This window comes from Xyrauchen texanus, chromosome 3 (assembly GCF_025860055.1).
Source record: "Xyrauchen texanus isolate HMW12.3.18 chromosome 3, RBS_HiC_50CHRs, whole genome shotgun sequence".
NCBI lineage: Eukaryota > Metazoa > Chordata > Actinopteri > Cypriniformes > Catostomidae > Xyrauchen > Xyrauchen texanus.
The window spans coordinates 40,368,954-40,387,563 of record NC_068278.1 but is presented as its reverse complement, the minus strand read 5'-3'; the positions used below and the strand labels follow the sequence as shown (position 1 = coordinate 40,387,563).

The 18,610-nt window shown below is 45.1% G+C and overlaps 1 protein-coding gene across 1 annotated transcript in view; it reads right to left on the bottom strand.

Annotated features, from left to right (window-relative positions):
* The window catches only part of LOC127619996 (whirlin-like), a 129,607-nt gene that overhangs the window by 17,732 nt on the left and 93,265 nt on the right, over positions 1-18,610 (bottom strand). The window contains exon 6 of the mRNA XM_052093048.1: positions 9,587-9,790. Within this exon, the coding sequence (XP_051949008.1) occupies positions 9,587-9,790 (204 nt within the window). The remainder of the gene's footprint in view (positions 1-9,586; positions 9,791-18,610) is intronic.

Genomic DNA, 18,610 nt, shown 5'->3' with positions numbered 1-18,610 from the left:
GCACTTACAATGGAAGTGAATGGGGCTAATTCGTAAACATTAAAATACTCACTATTTCAAAAGTATGGCCACAAGACATAAATAATGCAAATTAACATGATTTTAGTGAGGTAAAATACTGTACTAACCTTTTCTGTGTAAAGTTATAACCAATTTTACAACTTTGTTGCTATGACAATGTAATGTCAACAAAACCTAAAACCCTTAAATGACTGTAAAAAAAATATGATTTAAACAACATTACAGCTCTAATAATACATTAATTTTAACACAAGAATTAAATGGATAGTTTACCCAAAAATTCTCTCATCATTAACTCACCCTCATGCTATCCCAGATGGGTATGACTTTCTTTATTTTGCTGAACACAAACAAAGATGTTTAGAAAATAACTCAGTTCTGTAGGCTCACACAATGCAAGTCAACAAGGACTGAATCTTTGAAGCTCAAATAGCATATAAAGGCAGCATAAAAGTAATCCATATGACTCCAGTGCTTAAATCCATGTCTTCAAAAGTTAAATTAGTGTGGGTGAGAAACAGATCAAGATTTAAGTTATCTTTTTACTATAAATCTCCAGTTTCACTTTCACTTTCAAAATGTGAAAATGTGAAAGTGAAAGTGGAGATTTATAGTAAAACTGACTTAAATATTGATCTGTTTCTCACACACTAATCACATTGCATCTGAATACATGCATTTAACAACTGAAGTCTTATGGATTACTTTTATGTGGCCTTTATGTGAGCTTTAAAGTGCTGATCACCATTCACTTCCATTGGAACCACTAACAGAGCTGAGAAATTATTCTAAAAATAATTGTTTGTGTTCAGCAGAAGGATGAATGTGGGTGAGTAAATGACGAGAGAATTTATTTTTTTTGGATGAAGTATCCCTTTAATGTAAGTGCTTTTATGCAATAATAAGCTTCATCTGGGATGGCATGAGGGTGAGTAAATGATGAGAGAATTTTTTTTTTGGATGAACTATCCCTTTAATGTAAGTGCTTTTATGAAATAAAAAGCTTCACATTTCTTCCTTTAAACCCTCTAAAAATGTGACTATTTCACTTCCATTGTAAAAGTGAAGTAAGTCCTTCAATGTAACCTCAATTTTTGCCCGTAAACTCTCTCTCTCTGTCGCACCACCATCCACAGTCATTCTTTATCCCTCTCGGAGGCTTGATTAGCCTGACAAGGGGCCGGGTGTGTAGAATCACGACCCAGCCCAGCCCTCCGCCCTGTCACGGAGTCAAAATAATTTTTTGTCGTAATCAACATTATGCCACAAATGCTGTCGATTGAGCTTAACTTGTATTGAACCCGGAGTATTCCTTTAAGAGCAGCACTATACAATACAACTCATGGCCATGCCCAAAGTCAGTGGGCATGGCCATGAGTTTTCATATTTAGTTTTTCCATCATGTCATCATACTTCTTCTTGAAGCACTTTGCCAAATTACATTCTTCAAGGAGCGAAAAGAAACCAGGTCAGATGTCCAAATGCTCAAAGTTGTAATGGTCATGTTGAAAATAACTCATTAGTGCTAGCGGGTTTCTTTTTAAATTACTTTGCATAGCACTAGTTTTTCTGTTAAATTTGAAGTCCACTTTTCTTATATTGGAGGTCACTTTAGCATCTGTGCCATCTTTATCAAAGTACATTTGAGCCACTTCGCTCTTTCAGTGGTTAAATCCATGGATTAAACCACTGAAGTGGTATGGATGACATTTATGCCGCCTTTATTTGCTATTTGAGCTTTCAGTGCAGAGCCATTGGCCTCCAGAAATGTAGGATGACAGAGGAAGAGTCATTTCTAGAAGAGTAAAGCGATAACTGATTGGACGATTCAATAATATTCATCAGGAAAATGCTACCTGATTAGTCAGAGAAATTATAACCCAACCTCTAAACCCTAACAAATCAGGAATAGCTTCCCACATTAATATGAATGAGCCTTCCCTTTCCATCCTATGTTTCAGAAATCAGCCACCTGTTTTATTTCCTACAGACGCATTTTGTAAATCACATAGAAAGCGACTAGTCGACTTCAGGCTGACAGTGTCGACTAGGTTAGTTATAGTCGACTATGAAACCCCTAACACAATACACCCACAGATTGCATGCATATGCCCACTGATAGCGCAAGCACTCCCAGTTCTCACCAACGCCCACTTGCGTGATCCATTGGCACTAATTAGTGCTTTCGCAAAAATTGGATAAGACACATTTGATGCTTTGTTACACACCTTCTTCTTTAAATGTTTTCTAAGAAATGTCATGGCTTTATGCTTGACATTAGACACCTGTTAGTAATGGATGAAAGTAGTAGGTATTATACACTGAACTAAAAATGGTGATTTATGACCTAACAGGTGTATTCTCACATTTGACCTGTGCTTCCTCTTCCTCCCTCCGTCTGTTGTACAGGATATGGTATGATGTGTTTGGTCAGCTGTTATGATATTCCCATGTTGTAGCCGACACCACCCCTCTGTACCATCTGCGTAAAAGAGTAACAATTATACATCTTTAATAGTGTGCAATGCTTAGTGGAAAACGAATCGGTTACCTTACGTAACCTCGGTTCTCTCTAGAAGAGGGAACGAGTATTGCGTAAGCTAGCTTACGCTACGGGAAAGATTCATCTTTTCTGAGATATTGAAGCCAAAAATTATCCTTAATTTTGTATCCATTGTCAACGCAGTGCAGCAACTGCATACCTTGAGCGGGCTAGCTAGCGAGCTCATAGGTTGCTCTGCGGCAACTGCTGCAGCCTATAGACGAACTTGAGTGAACTTGCGTCCAATGACAGGCGCCCGTGCCGTCACTGTATCAAAGCCCGCCAAAATGGGCGTGGCTAGAGTGCATATAAGCGTAAGTTCGTAGGCTGGAACCCTGGTTTTCATTGAATGAAGCGAAAATCGCTCGTGGCGCGAGCACGGCCGGCTACGCAATACTCGTTCCTCTTCTAGAGAGAACCGAGGTTACGTAAGGTAACCGATTCGTTCTCTTACGAGAGGTTCTCTCGTATTGCATAAGCTAGCTTACGCTACGGGAACCCATTGTCAACGCCGTGCGCGCCAAGCATCCACTGCATGAGCCCCGGGGGGGGGGACCCGGGGAGCCCTTGTGAGTGGGGGAATAATATTTGGCCGGCAAGAGTGCGGGCCAGTGTGTGTGTAATACATAAGCACATAGTGGGAAGGAAAAGACAGAGCAGCGGTGCCGGTCTGTGTGAAATGTGTCCCATCAGTGCAGCTCACCAGGGGAGCTGTAGCGTATTAAACCGCTAGTAGTTTCGCCTGCAGGGCGAGCACTTCCAGATTGTAAAATCTGACAAAGGTGGAGGGGGAAGCCCAGCCCGCTGCCACACATATGTCATGAATGGAAATCCCGCTGGACCATGCCCAAGAGGAGGCCATGCCTCTAGTGGAGTGAGCCCTAATGCCTAACGGGCATGGTAGGTCTTTTGACGCGTACTCTGAAAGAGGCGGAGCGCGCAGTATACAATCTCAGTGCTCTGACTGGGCAAAGGAGATTGGCGTCGCGTTCGCTATCGGATGCTGGCAGCGCCGATAGGGAAATGATTTGTGCTCTGAAAGGAGTACCGATCACCTTGGGGACATAGCCGTGTCTAGGCTTTAAAATGACCCTGGAGTCACTTGTCCAAACTCAAGACACGCAGCGCTGACAGACAGCACGTGAAGGTCTCCCACACGTTTAACTGATGACAGGGCAGTCAGAAAAACGGTTTTGAGTGAAAGGTATTTCAAATCCACGGTTCGAAAGGGGGGGCTTTCATAGCTTCGAGAACTACGGAAAGATCCCAGATAGGAACCGATGGGGGGCGCGGGGGGTTCATCCTTCTAGCTCCCCTGAGGAAGCGGATGACCAGCTCGTTTTTCCCAGTGACTGGCCGTGCAGGGTTCAGCGAACGCCGCGACGGCCGCCACGCACACTTTGAGCGTGGATGGGGATCTGCCCTTATCCAGCAGCTCTTGTAAAAACACGAGCAGCGACGACACCCCACATGTCCGTGGGTCCAGGTCTCTGTCGGTGCACCATTTTGAAAACACAGACCATTTGGACGCATAGAGTCTTCTCGTGGAAGGGGCTCTAGCGTGTATGATAGTGTTTATTACTCCTTCTGGCAAAGCGACGGGTAGTCGTTGATCACCCACGTGCAGCGCCCAGCGCTCTGGGTGGGGATGCCAGATCGTGCCGCGAGCTTGAGAGAGGAGATCTGCTCTCACTGGAATGGGCCACGGGGCTGTCAGTGACAGCTGCGTAAGCTCTGGGAACCATGTCTGATTCTCCCAGCGCGGGGCTATGAGGAGCACCGAGTGACGCGTTTCCCTGATCCTCTGCATTACCTGTGGCAATAGCGAGACGGGAGGGAAGGCGTAAAGCGGGCAGTTGGGCAGGTCCTGGGCCAACGCATCCTCGCTTTTCGAGAAAAATACTGGGCAGTGAGAGTTCTCTTCTGACGCAAAGAGGTCTATCTCTGCTCTGCCGAATATGCTCCATAACTTCTGGACTGTTTGAGCGTGCAGGGACCATTCCCCTGGGGAAATATTGTCTCTGGACAGTCTGTCTGGGCCGTCGTTCAGGTGGCCTGGCATGTGCGTCGCCCTCAGCGAGCGCAGGTGGCACTGGGACCAACTCAGTATGCGTTTTGTCAGATGGAAGAGGATCCTGGATCTGACACCGCCCTGACGGTTTAGATAGGATACCACAGATCTGTTGTCCGAACGGACCAGGACATGGTGACCCTGAATGACCGGGAGGAAGCGCACGAGCGCGTACTCGACCGCTATCATTTCCAGACAATTTATGTGAAGGAGCTTTTCCTGAACTGGCCATAGGCCAAAAACCGGAGAGCCCTCGCAGACTCGCGTCTGTCGAGATGACTTTTCGGCGAGATACAGCTCCCATCGTCACTCCCCGCTGATACCATTCGGCCACTGCCCAGGGCTGCACAGCTGAGATACAGGTCTGAGTCACTCTGATTGGCTGGCGGCCCGTGGCCCAAGCCCGGCAGAACGCGCGGGTGTTTAGCCAATGCTGAAGCGGGCGCATGCACAGTAAACCCAGCTGAAGTACTGCTGCGGCTGAGGCCATGTAACCTAGCATTCTCTGAAATTTTTTCAGAGGCGTGAGGCTGTTCATCTGAAAGGACGCGGTTAGTCGCTGAACACGGCGCGCGCGCTGTGTAGACAAGCGAGCTGTCATCGCCATGGAGTCTAGTTCTATTCCAAGGAAGGAAATTGCCTGACTGGGCTGTAGTGAGCTCTTGGTCCAATTGACTGCAAGACCCAAACTGTTCAGATGACTGAGGAGAACTGTCCTGTGAGACAGAAGCTCCGTATGTGACTGTGCCAAAATCAGCCAATCGTCCAAATAGTTCAGAATTCGCAAGCCCTGACTCCGCAGGGGTGCGAGCACCGCATCCATGCACTTCGTGAAAGTACGGGTGCTAAAGACAGGCCGAACGGAAGGACGGTGTATTGATAAACCTGGCCGTCAAAGGCGAATCTCAAGAATGGCCTGTGACGGGATTTATCTGAATCTGAAAGTAGGCATCTTTCAGATCGAGAGAAATAAACCAGTCCCCTGGCGCACATGCGCGAGGAGTTTCCTGATTGTAAGCATTTTGAACGGTCTTTTTGCGAGCACCTTGTTCAAAACCCTAAGATCTAATATTGGTCTGAGGCCGCCGTCTTTCTTGGGGACAAGAAAATAACGGCTGTAAAACCCCGACTCGCTCAGAGAAGGTGGCACTCTCTCTATGGCCCTTTTGCACAGAAGGTTTGCTATTTCTGAACGAAGCATGCAGGCTGCTTCCGTGTTCGGAGGGCGGCGATCGAACTGTAGCAAATAGCCCTGTTTTATTGTGCTTAACACCCATTTGCATATCCCTGGGATAGCTTTCCACGCTTTGAAGCGTAACGCTAGAGGGTGAATGGCCAAGTCGCCCTGATTGCTGCACACAGCGAGCTGAACAGAATGTGTGAGCGCGCTTACTGTGCTTATGCATGACTGCTCGCAGACAACAGGGACAGGCTGTTCTGTGAGTGACTTCCCGATTGAAGTGAATGGGGAAAGAGTCACATCTGTGAAGTGATGCGCGAGCATAGTGAAAACGGCATTTGAGTGCAGGCAAGCGGGCAGTATCACCGGCTTGTTGGCTGCTGAATCCACCACTGCAGTAGCCTGAGAGAAGGGGACTGACAGGGGGCGAAGCTTTGACGGTGGTCCGGCCGCGGCGGGACTGAGCCGTCGTTTCCTTAACAAAGCTAGGAGGACTTCGGTTGCTCAGGTTTCAGCGCAATCTTAGGCCGAGGCCCGCGGGGGGCGGCGGTCTGCGGCGGCTGTCTGAGCGCGTTCTAGGGCGGCCGCCCTGTCGACGCTGAGAAGTCTGGCTTTGCTGAGCTGGGCGCTGTGAAGAGGCTCGTGCAGGAGGCTGGTCACGTGGGCGGCCTGCAGAGGAGCTAGCGCGACGAGGCAGGAAGAGATTCATGGCTTGGGTGGCTTTCTGGACTTCTGAGAAACGGTCAACAATGCCACTCACCGCGGAACCGAAGAGACCGGACGGAGAGAGCGGCACGTTGAGGAACGTGGAGCGCTCAGCTTCTCCCATATCGGCTAGCATTAGCCATAGGTGTCTCTCGGTCACAGTCAGCGCGGCCATGCACTTCCCTAGGGCTTGAGCTGCAGCTTTGGTGGCGCGAAGGGCGAGATCTGTCGCGCTCCTTAGATCTGAAACAGCCTCTGGGTGCCTGCCTTTCTCATCCCATTCTCAGAGAAGGTCCGCTTGGAGGATCTGTAAAACGGCCATGGAATGCAGAGCAGATGCGGCTTGGCCGGCGGCGGCATAGGCGCGGCCAACACAGGCAGAAGTAGTTCTGCAGGCCTTAAACAGGAGCACTGGCTTAGACCGCCATCTCGAGGAAGGCAGGCAAAGGTGTGCTGCTACCGAATCCTCAACCAGTGGGATGGAAGAGTAGCCCCTCTCGGTGGCGCCGTCCACCGAAGCAAGAGAGGTGGAGACATGGGATCGGTTCCTGGCCGAGAGAGGCGCGTTCCACGATTTAGAGAGCTCGGCATGGAGTTCCGGCAGGAAGGGAGCGGCCCGGGCCGCGGGCGCCACGCGGCGACGGCTCTGAAGAAAGCAGCCGTCGAGTCTGTTGGGAGCCTGCTCAGAGGGCGGTGACCACTCGAGCCCGAGGCGGCCGACGGCCTGTGTGAGGAGGCGCGTTAGTTCTTCCTCGACTCCAGCGCGGGTCCTGCTGGATTCCTGGGCCGAGGAGGAGCCTTGGGAGCCTGACCACTCCTCGCTGTCCGAAGCCATGATGGAACAGCAGCCCTTATCCTCCGCCTCGTCATCCGAGATGGCAACAGTGCGGCCGCTCGGCGGCAACTGCGCGTCCGGGGGGGCAGGGAGGGTGAAAGCGAGGCTCGAGGGAGAGGCTCCAGCGAGGTAGTCGCTTCTAACACCGGTTCCGGCAGCCTTTGGGAGCGGCGCTTCTTTCTGCGCGGCGAAACGAAAGGCGGCGCGGCGGCTTTGGTTTTGAGTGCTTCGAGTCGAGCCCGCAGGGTCGACATCGGAAGCTCCTCGCAGAGGTCGCATCCGCCATCAGCGAGGGCGAGCTCTGCATGTTCCAGTCCCAGGCAGAGAGCACAGATGAGGTGGCGGTCTCCGGCGCTGAGAGGGGCGCGGCATGAGGCGCAGGTGGTGCGAGGCATCTTTAAAAAGACGCTCGTTGTTCTTTTTGTGAAGTTCGCTGAGGAACTAGCTTGCTCTAAAAAGGATACGTCGCCGGATGGCGTAGCTCGCAGGACGGCTGAAGGTGGCGAAGACGGCCGGCTTCTTCGAGCGCTGTCCAAGCTTGCTAGATGCCCCTCGAACGGCGACGCGGCTTCTGCAGTTCAGAGATGAGAAGAGCTTCGCTGAATAGATGAAAATCAGGGTTCCAGCCTATGAACTTACGCTTATATGCACTCTAGCCACGCCCATTTTGGCGGGCTTTGATACAGTGACGGCGCGGGCGCCTGTCATTGGACGCAAGTTCACTCAAGTTCGTCTATAGGCTGCAGCAGTTGCCGCAGAGCAACCTATGAGCTCGCTAGCTAGCCCGCTCCAGGTATGCAGTTGCTGCACTTCGTTGACAATGGATACAAAATTAAGGATAATTTTTTGGCTTCAATATCTCAGAAAAGATTAATCTTTCCCGTAGCGTAAGCTAGCTTACGCAATACGAGAGAACCTCTCGTAAGAGAACTGAGGTGACAAAATAATGCATGGTATAAGACTTTTTTTCTCTCATCTCAAACTCAAAAATTGTGATTGATTAAATAATACAATGTTATAATCACCATGATGTTTTAAACACATGATAAAGTAATGTGTGTGGGGGCATATTATTATTGTAAAACATTAAAAGTAGTATTACATTTAAAATGTGCTTATAATATGTATATTTAATGGTGATTAGAATAGTTGATCAAAGTTTTTAAAACACACACTTCCTAAACACAGCAAAGCATTTTCCCATGGGAATGCATACACCCCCCTGTTTACACTTAAGAAATCGTTCCAGAATATCGCCAGGGTGGGAGAGTCTAACATAAATCCACACAATTCCCCTAAAGTGTTAGTTACCACTATCACTGTTTGACACGCAAATTGTAAGGAATCCTCTGGTCTGCATTTACAATTTTTTTCCAGATATTTCCTGATCTTAAGGCCAGGATAAACATCTCCATGAATTCGAACACACCACAGCTCCTTATCATGGTAATACTAAATTTTATTATTACATTAATAATGATACTAGTATTTACCCCATATTACGTCGTCATTGTTGAAAACATCTTGGTGATTACCAATTTTTTATTTATTTTTTGAGTTGAGAGAAAAAAAAGTCTCATATCATGCATTATTTTGTCACCTCAGTTTTTTCCACTAAGCATTATACACTATTAAAGATACATACCTTAAACACATATTAAATGTAATACTACTTTTTATGTTTTACAATAATAATAAAGATAATATGCCCCCCCACACATTACTTTATCATGTGTTGAAAACATCTTGGTGATTACAACATTGTATTATTTAATCAATCACAATTTTTGAGTTTGATTTGAAAGAAAAAAGTCTCATACCATGCATTATTTTGTCACCTCAGTTTTACACTAAGCATTGTACACTATTAAAGATGTATCATTTTTACACTTTTAATTACACAGATGGTACAGAGGGGTGGTGTTGGCTACAGAATGGGAATATCATAACAGCTGACCAAACACATCATACCATATCCTGTACAAAAGCCGAGAGAGGAAGAGGAAACAAATGTGAGAATACACCTGTTAGGTCATAAATCATAGGGTCATAAATCATATTTTGTCATTCGGTGTATAATACCTACTACTGATGTAGCTGAAATAGTCAAAACAATTCATTAGAAGAGGGTGTACTGTCCACGTACTTTTGGCCATGTCGTGTTTGCTGGCACAGACAATGCTGTTATAAGTTGTTAGGAATTATTCTGAGGTTCTATGTTGTCAGTCTCACCTTGGCATGAGTGTTGAAGAGTTCAAACAGGGCCATCGCCAGAGGCTCTACTCCAATATGGCCGCGTTGGTACTCTTGAATGTAATAGCTCATGGTCTGTCTCTCTGTCTCTGTTAAAAGCATGACTGCCTGTTCCTCCAGTGAGCTGCACACTCCGGCACGCACTGCTCCAACAGTAGGCACAATACCTTTACGGCAGACTGACTGCAAGAGAGAGAAGTTACAGTGCAACATTAGATAGCATGCCCAAATGAGCTGTAATGGTGATCAGGTGTGTAAATGTGAATTATGTATTGACTAAAGGTAAAAAAAATCAAAAGTCTCTTATATTTCAGCTTTTTCTTCTTCTGTACACGCTTGGTATTTTCTCAACCTTCTTCATGAATTATTCAGCTGGGATCCTTTTTAAACAGTATTGAAAGAGCTCTGCTGTCTGCAAGGCACTTGTTAGCTTGTTTTTATTTTATTCACTATGAATTTATTCATACATTCAAACAAATATATACTATGTTTAGTTTCATAAAGAAATTCATACACATTCAACATTTGAGCATAAGCCTTTAGATCAAAAGATTTTTAAGATCATGAGAAACTCAGTCAAGTGTCCAAACGTTTAACTGGTTCCAGATTCCATAATTGTGCTACATTAGTGCTACAGTGCTATAAAACAGTTGAGCAATCATAAGTCATGAATTTGATATGATATGATGTAATATGCATGTTGTGGTCAGTATGTGGGCAGTTGGCACTCATGGGGAACAGAGATTAGCAGCTGCAGGACAGTTTCTGTGAGACCTCACCAGTCAGCCATGTCTAATATGTAATACTACACACCCTGGGGTAACAAACTCTATCTCTCTCACTGGCTTATTTATGCACCTTCTTCTGAAAACATGCCCCTCCTCAGCTTTCTACTTTTAGATTTTCTCCTTAATCAGGCCTACATCACATAAAATGTCAATCTCTATCTAAAAGCTTCCACTCTCTCTCTCTCTATCTTCCTCCCTTCCTCTCCACATCTCTCAGTGCTACTATTACAAAAAAAAAAAAAAAAACAACACTGAAAACACCATGCATTACATATCTAAGCACTCATATGCCCCCAAGTATCTAGCTCAGTGTTTCTTGTAGGATTTTATTTTTGGACCAACCCCAACCCTGCTAAACTAGGCCTAAAAACTTGCTAGACAATAACATATCATAAATTAAAATTCCCTTTATTCCAACAAAACTCTCAAACTGACAATGCAATATAAACAGTCAGTAATTAGTCATAAGTTAAGATTTAAGTTTCACTAACCTTACAAATCTGCATTTTTAACATTGCTCTCGATACAGATTACACAGTAAGAGGAATAACTTGTGGTTCAGTGACCTTGTGAGTTGTCTGACCGATTCAGTCCATGATTCATCAATCAATTGATTAATTGAAAAGAACTGCACCAATCAAACAATTTCTTACTGAATTGGACAGCATGTTGTGCTGTTTGTGTGTGTGTGTTTTTGTGGTTTACAAGGAAATTGTTTTAGGTTACAAACTAGTAATTACAAGGGTATTATGCTATAAATGTAGTTTATGAGGACATTTCTAGTGTCCCCATAATTAAAATAGCTTAAAAAACATATTAAACAATGTTTTATTGAAAATGTAAAAATAGAAAGTGTTTTGTGAGGGTTAGGTCTAGGGGATGTGTTAGGTTAAGGGGGTAGAATCTATAGTTTGTACAGTATAAAAATAATTATGTCTACGGAAATCCTCATAATGATAGGTAGACCAACGTGTGCGTGTGTGTGTGTGTGTGTGTGTGTGCGTGTCAACCAACAAGTACAACACAATATCCATTCAACTCAACTCGGAAAAGAAATTGCATAATATACGTATTTATTTATTTTTTATTGTTTTTGTGGCACTGCAGATTAGGTATTTCTGACTATCGGTGAAGGAAACACTGATGTAGCTAACAACTTACTGAAAAAACCTTGTAACAATCAAGCTTTGATATCAAATAATATCAATGTTTTGTGTGAGAGAAAATAGACCTGTTCTGCATACCATAGTTGTTACATGGTATTTGAGAGTGAAATTCTGTCTAGAGCACATGATACTGAATAATCACATAAATATGTGCTACTGATTGATTGTGATTGAAACAGATTAAAGGTGGAATGAAAGAGGAAGAGATGGCAAGAGGGAAATCAGATATATAAAAGACAAAGAGCAAGAATGAGATAGACAGAAGAAAAAGAACCAGAGGAGAGGGAAGTTTGCTCTGACAAAAGCCATGGTTTGCTTGCAAAATCAATAGGCCTACTTTTCTTAAAAGTCTGTCGTTTGCATCTGTACTTGAGTGCTTCCATTTCAAGAAAAACAGGGGTGTCTTTTCCCATATCACGGATTTCCTATTCTCTTCCTGTACTCACAAACGGTGAATGGTACAAACTTCTTTAAACCAATTCAAGATCAGCCACAAAATGATCAATATGACTTGAAATTTGTATGACTGTAACAGAGGCAGTCTCATTATAATCGATTTGTTGTACCTTTATAGTTACTATTCAGTCTTCCAGATAAATTCTCCAATTCACATCTTGTTGCACTTTGTGCTTCTTTTCAGTGTTCTAGAAAGCGCAACACGATCTTTTCAGCCAACCGTCGTCAGAAAGTACATCTCCTCCTCTCTCACATCCGGTCATGGACAACCCCATGTAGTAGTCTTTCAAATCAATACGGGTGACACACAGATAACAGATCATAGGTTTTCTTTTAGGTATTGTCTGGAGGCTATGGTGTTAGACACAGATGCTAGGGTGTTTATGCTAATGGTTTATTATACTCAGGGGTTAAATTGGGGCAGAACATCCGAAATGCGTTACGACACTCCTGATAAAAAAAAAAAAGATATTGCCAGTTTGTTCGTCACTTCATTTTATTTCCTGCAGGCAGACAGGCTCCAGTTCAGTTTTTTTCTTAAGCATTCCATTTTCATTTAGCGAGTGAGCTCCAGGTTGTCCAGGTTGCTTATTCTGGGCCATCACGCTATCAAATGCCATTGAGATCAATGAGAATGCTAATCGAAATCTCTCTCTAGGTTTGTTACAACTCCTTGGAATTGTGCCCAGTGAGAACAATATAACTTCCAATTAAAACTTATTAGCTTGTACAAATAGATTCAGCTATACCAGATTCTAAATCATATCAACAAAAAAATAATTTCATACATAAAGGACAGTGGTAGGTTTCATTTGGAAAGCTGGCATGCACTTTATCTCAGAGGGCCTAAATTGTTGATTCCAGGAGTCAAGAAAGAAACATCCATCCCTCATTACTGCCCTCATATCTGGATAATGCTGATCCACAGCCCCTGATCCCTAAAACTCTCCTTGGTGTTTCACTCTGCCAGCCTTAATCAATTCCTCAGTATGAGGGAGCCTCTGCCAATTTAACTCTCAAGTTTAAACTCACATACACAACCACACGGATGACAGACTGTTCCTCCAAAACAGGCATGTATTGCTACTCTCAGTTACTCTGTGGTTTATGGATAGATTGAGACATTGTAGTTTAAAGTAGAAAAGTCATTGTGATCTACAGGATGTGTATTGCGCTGGAATAACAATTACTACGGATGCTGATGTCAGCATGTCTGACTTTGTTGAAATTAGTTATTACTCAGAACAGGATGAAGGACTAAGAGCATTACGTCAACAACAGGAGGATGAGACAGACCTTCTGTGTCACGACAATGTATTGATGTATGATGTTAGAGCATTTAAACAATCTAAACAAACCGTGGGTGTGACACAGACAAATAAAGAAATGCTGTTCACTGTAAAACACAATTGTTGCTTAAAGGGATATTTCACCCAAAAATGACAATTCTTTCATAATTTATTAATAATCAAATAATTCCTAACCTATATGACTTTCTTTCTTCCGTGGAACAGAAAAGGAGAAATTTTTAAAGAGTGTCAGGGACTGACAGCCTCAGTTCCATTTCACTTTCATTGAATGGATGTGATGAAATTAAAGTTAATGGTGATGTCACGGTTACTGTTGTAACCTCCATTCCCTGAGGGAGGGAACGAGACTTTGTGGCGAATGAAGTGACACAAGGGGTCTTCCTTGGGAGTATGTGCCGCACCGAACTCTAGGCAAGTGTCGCTGAAAGAGAACGCTTTCAGGTCCCCAACCCTCTTGATGGAAGCTTGCGCTATAAGGAGGACCGTCTTCAAGGAGAGGGCCTTTAGCTCAACTAAGTCAAGCAGCTCGAAGTGGGGTCTCTGAAGGCCCGAGAGGACCACTGAGAGATCCCAGGAGAGGAACAGGCTTGGCCGGGGAGGATTCAGCTTCCGGCACCTCTAGTGAACCTGATAATCAAGTCGTGCTCACCCAAGAACTTGCTGTCCACTGCGTTGTGGTGGGCCGTGATAGCAGCTACATACACCTGGTTGATCGGCTTGGTTGATCGTGTATATGACTGCAAGTGGTAGGTCACTCAGATCTTCCACATCCCGTCCAGGGGCCAGACGTGGAGGTTCCAGAAGTCTGGGCGCGGATGCCAGAGGGTGCCCCGTCCCTGAGAAAGGAGGTGTTGTCACAAGGAGTGTTAGATCCAAGAACCAAGTCTGAGTGGGCCAGCATGGAGCCATTAAGGTGACTTGTTCCACATCTTCCCTGATCTTGCACGGCACCAGTGCAAGAGGGCTCACTATGGGAAGTGCGTACTTGCATAGCTCCTGGGGCCAGCTGTGTGCCAACGTGCCTGTCCCGAGAGGGGCTTCTGTCAGGGAGTACCAGAGTGTGAAGTGAGTGTTGTCTTGGGAGGCAAAGAGATCTACCTGTGCCATGCCGAAACAGCCCCAAATCTGCTGGCCACCTGGGGCTGGAGTCTCCACTCTTCGCTTGGCGAAACCTGTCACGGCAGCGCATCTGCTGTCATTTTGCGGTTGCCCGGCCTGACTCCATAGGAGGAGATGGCGGGCGGGTTGTGACATATGACGAGAGTGCACGCCGCCTTGACGATTTATGTACGCTACCATCGTGGTGCTGTCTGAATGGATCAAGATGTGCTTGCTCTGATTCAGCGGGAGAAACCTCCGCAGGGCAAGGAATACAGCCAGCAACTCCAGGCAGTTGATGTCCCAACGCAGCCGGGGCCCTATCGAGGAGCCAGTTGCCAGTTGCACACGGTGCCCCAACCCAGTTGAGAGGTGTCTGTGGTGACCAAGACACGTCTGGACACCTGCTGTAGGGGGACTCCGGCCCGCAGAAAACAGAGGTCTGTGCAAGGGTTGAAAGTCTGATGGCAGAAAGGGGTGATTAACACACGGTATGTGCCGCGGCATGCCCATCTCGGGACTCAAGTCTGAAGCCAGTGCTGAAGCGGTCTCATATGCATCAACCCGAGCGGTGCGACCGTGGCTGAGGATGTCATATGCACCAGGAGCCTCTGGTATTGTTTTAGAGGAACCGCTGTGCCGTGCTCGAAGAGAGCGAGGCACCTGAGCACTGACTGCGTGCGTTCATTCGTGAGGCGAGCTCTCATTGAGACTGGGTCTAACTCCATGCCGAGAAAAGAAATGCTCTGAACCGGGGCGAGTTTGCTCTTTTCCCAGTTGACCTGAAGCCCTAGATGGCTGAGGTGCCTGAGCACCTGGTCCCTGTGAGCGCATAGTAACTCTCGAGAATGAGCTAGAATGAGCCAGTCATCGATGTAATTGAGTATGTGGATGCCCACTTCCCAAAGTGGGGCCAGGGCTGCCTCTGTGACCTTGGTGAATACGCCAGGGGACAGGGACAGGCCGAGGGGGGGGGGCGTTGTACTAAAATGCCTGGCCGTGGAACGCGAACCGTAGGGAGGGTCGTTGTCGAGGCAGAATGGAGATATGGAAGTACGCGTCCTTCAGGTCTACTGCTACGAACCAAACTGATGCCGAACGCAGGTTAAAATCTGTTTCTGTGTGAGCATTTTGGACCGGAGTTTTTGTAAAGTCCGGTTGAGAACTTGCAAGTCCAAGATTGGCTGCAACCCACCGCCTTTCTTAAGTAAGATGAAGTAAGGGCTGTGGAAACCCTTCTTCATCTCAGCTGGAGGGACAGGCTCTATCATGTCCTTGAGTAGCACAGTTGTAATCTTTGCCCATAAGGTGCTGGCATTTTTGCCATGCATCGAAGTGGAGCCGCTGAAACTAGGCGGGAGCCTGGCGAATTTAATCTCGTAGTCTAGTCAAATGGTCCTGATCAACCAGCGCGATGGGTTGGACAGCGAAACCGAGCCCGCTGTACAAATCGCCTTCATCACTGGCTGTGCAGGCCCCAATCTCATGGAAGGAGGTGCGAGGGGTGGCTGAAGTGGCTTTCTCTAATGAGGAAAAAAAGCCGTGACTGCAACGTTGCCATGGCTATGTTCTCAAAGCAGGTTTCCGAAAACTCACCTAATTTATCGTTAGTTAGAAAAACAAATAGTCCCGCCCCAACTCACGCCATTGGTTGAGCCAATGTTTCTGTCTGGCTGGTCAGGATGCTCAAACAGAGCTATGTTTTGAAAGCACAGCAGAGACAGTGTTTACACTTTTCAGAGACATCAACCTAAAATAGTTTCATTATAATGGTCTCTGCATATTAATCTTGGATTTGAGAAAATATTTGAAGTTGCCATTTGTTGTTGTTGTTGTTTTTTTTTTTTTTATTATACACTTTAGCTTTAATTGACAATAATTTATTTACTTTTGTATCTAATACAGCACATTTTTGCTCTGAGTTAACTCTATTATATCAAGTTAACTATTTCGTAACATAAATACATAACATAAATACAGAAGATAACATACTACATTATTATAAAATCACTTCCTCATTCGCTGACAGAGAGAGAAGAATGGCACTCAGGCACACAATTGTATTCAACTAGGTGCATTTTGAATGACCTACATAAGACCCATTCAAGTGGTTTGCTCAGGCTTTGATTTTTTAGGCTACACATGATGGACAGCTTGTATTGTATCTGTTCTGTGAAGCCTTTTAGAATGCCACGGCCCTCTTGCAATCATTCAATGGTGGAAGGCTCAGGATAATTCCAATAAAATAAAAGTATGTCATGCCTGAATCTCAGAGGACAGGAGGCAGCCCAGCCTAAAGCACTGTGTTTGGGACACATAAGAGGGGATAAATATAGATATTTATGCACCACCAAGCAAGCTAACCAAACTCCTTAAGGATACTCTGACAAAAGATAATTTGACTCCAGCTACCACTGAAACGTCTGGTGGTTTCTGAACCAATAACAACTCCTCCTTTCTTTTTCCTCTACCCTCCTATTTTTCCTCCTATAAAGAGTTCACATCATGCATTTTATTTTTACATGTAATTTTTTTTATAAGGTCCACTTATGATCCATCCATCCATCGATCGTCAACCGCTTATCCTGTGTACAGGGTCGCGGGGGGCTGGAGCCTATCCCAGCTAACATTGGGCGAAAGGCGGGGGACACCCTGGACAGGTCACCAGTCCATCGCAGGGCCACACATGGACAGACATACACTCACACTCACCTCCACATCCACATCCACATCCACACCTAGGGCAATTTTTTTTGGAGACACCAATTAACCTAGCCTGCATGTCTTTTGGATGGTGGGAGGAAGCCGGAGTACCCGGAGAGAACCCACGCAGACACGGGGAGAACATGCAAACTCCACACAGAAAGGCCAGGGCAACCAGGGTTTGAACCCACAACCTTCTTGCTGTGAGGCGACAGTGCTAACCGCTGCACCACCGTGCAGAATGAGCTGTTTGTAAGATTAACAAAAATGTGCTTTCTGGTGATATGATCCCTTTAGGTTAAGCTTTAATGTTCAATAAAATTATATCACTCCCATGATCCTCACTTTAAGGCTGATGAAATAATCATCTATACTGTACTAAAGGGCCAAATATACTTCATATGACATAATTTAGAACAAAATCTGGCCAAAAAGATGTTAATTTTGGTGGTTTGTAACAGCTTGCCTGGACGAACTTTTAGGAAAACTTCTAACGACTGCCTAACACCTTACTGCCATTGGTTGGTAGGTGTGACCTGGAGCTGCACCTTCCTTCCACTGACAGCTCATTCTGTTTATGTTCTAGTTAAAATCAGTCAACATGTATGCAAATGTACCTACATCTTAAAATCAAATCAAATCACACGACCATATACACAAGTGCAACATCTTTACAATCGTTCATGTAGAGACATTTTCCAAGACCATGTCATGCGATTTTTGTTTTGTTTAATTAGTCTACAAAAGGAATCAAATCTACACAAATGCTCTCAAGAGCCCATTCACTCATTTGCCCTAAGTAAGCCTATTCCCATTCTTCTATCATTATTCTGCACATTAACACTTTTATACACAGATCTTTGAAACAGTATCATCAGTGTCATCATAAATTACAATAACAGAGTATCACCGGCACATTTTATGGCCATGTGTAGCACATTAGCACCATGAATTTAAAATGTAAACAAGACAAATTAAACATTTTCTACTGCATATACAGTATATTACTTTAAATCATCATTGAGTGGTTAAAACAGCTTTTACTGACCTCATTTGAATTCACACATTTATATGTGATTGATTGAAGTACATTTTAATGTCACATTTTTTGATGTTTTACTGAGTATCCTCATATTTAAATGTACTTATAAACACATCCCACAGCGGTGTGGCGGGTGTCTGAATGTTCGGTAACATTATTCTGTTGCTCGGCTGTTTCGAACTTGTTTTTACCTCTGAACGAAGAATGAATCAGAACTTCCACGGAAGTACACCGATCAGCCGCAACATTCTAACCTCCTGCCTAATATTTTGCAGGTCCCTCTTGTGCTGCCAAAACAGAGCCAATCTGCATCTCAGAATAGCATTCTGAGATACTATTCTTCTCACCACAATTGTACAGAGCAGTTAACTGAGTTACCATAGACTTTGTCAGTTCGAACCAGTCTGGCCATTCTCTGTTGACCTCTCTCATCAACAAGG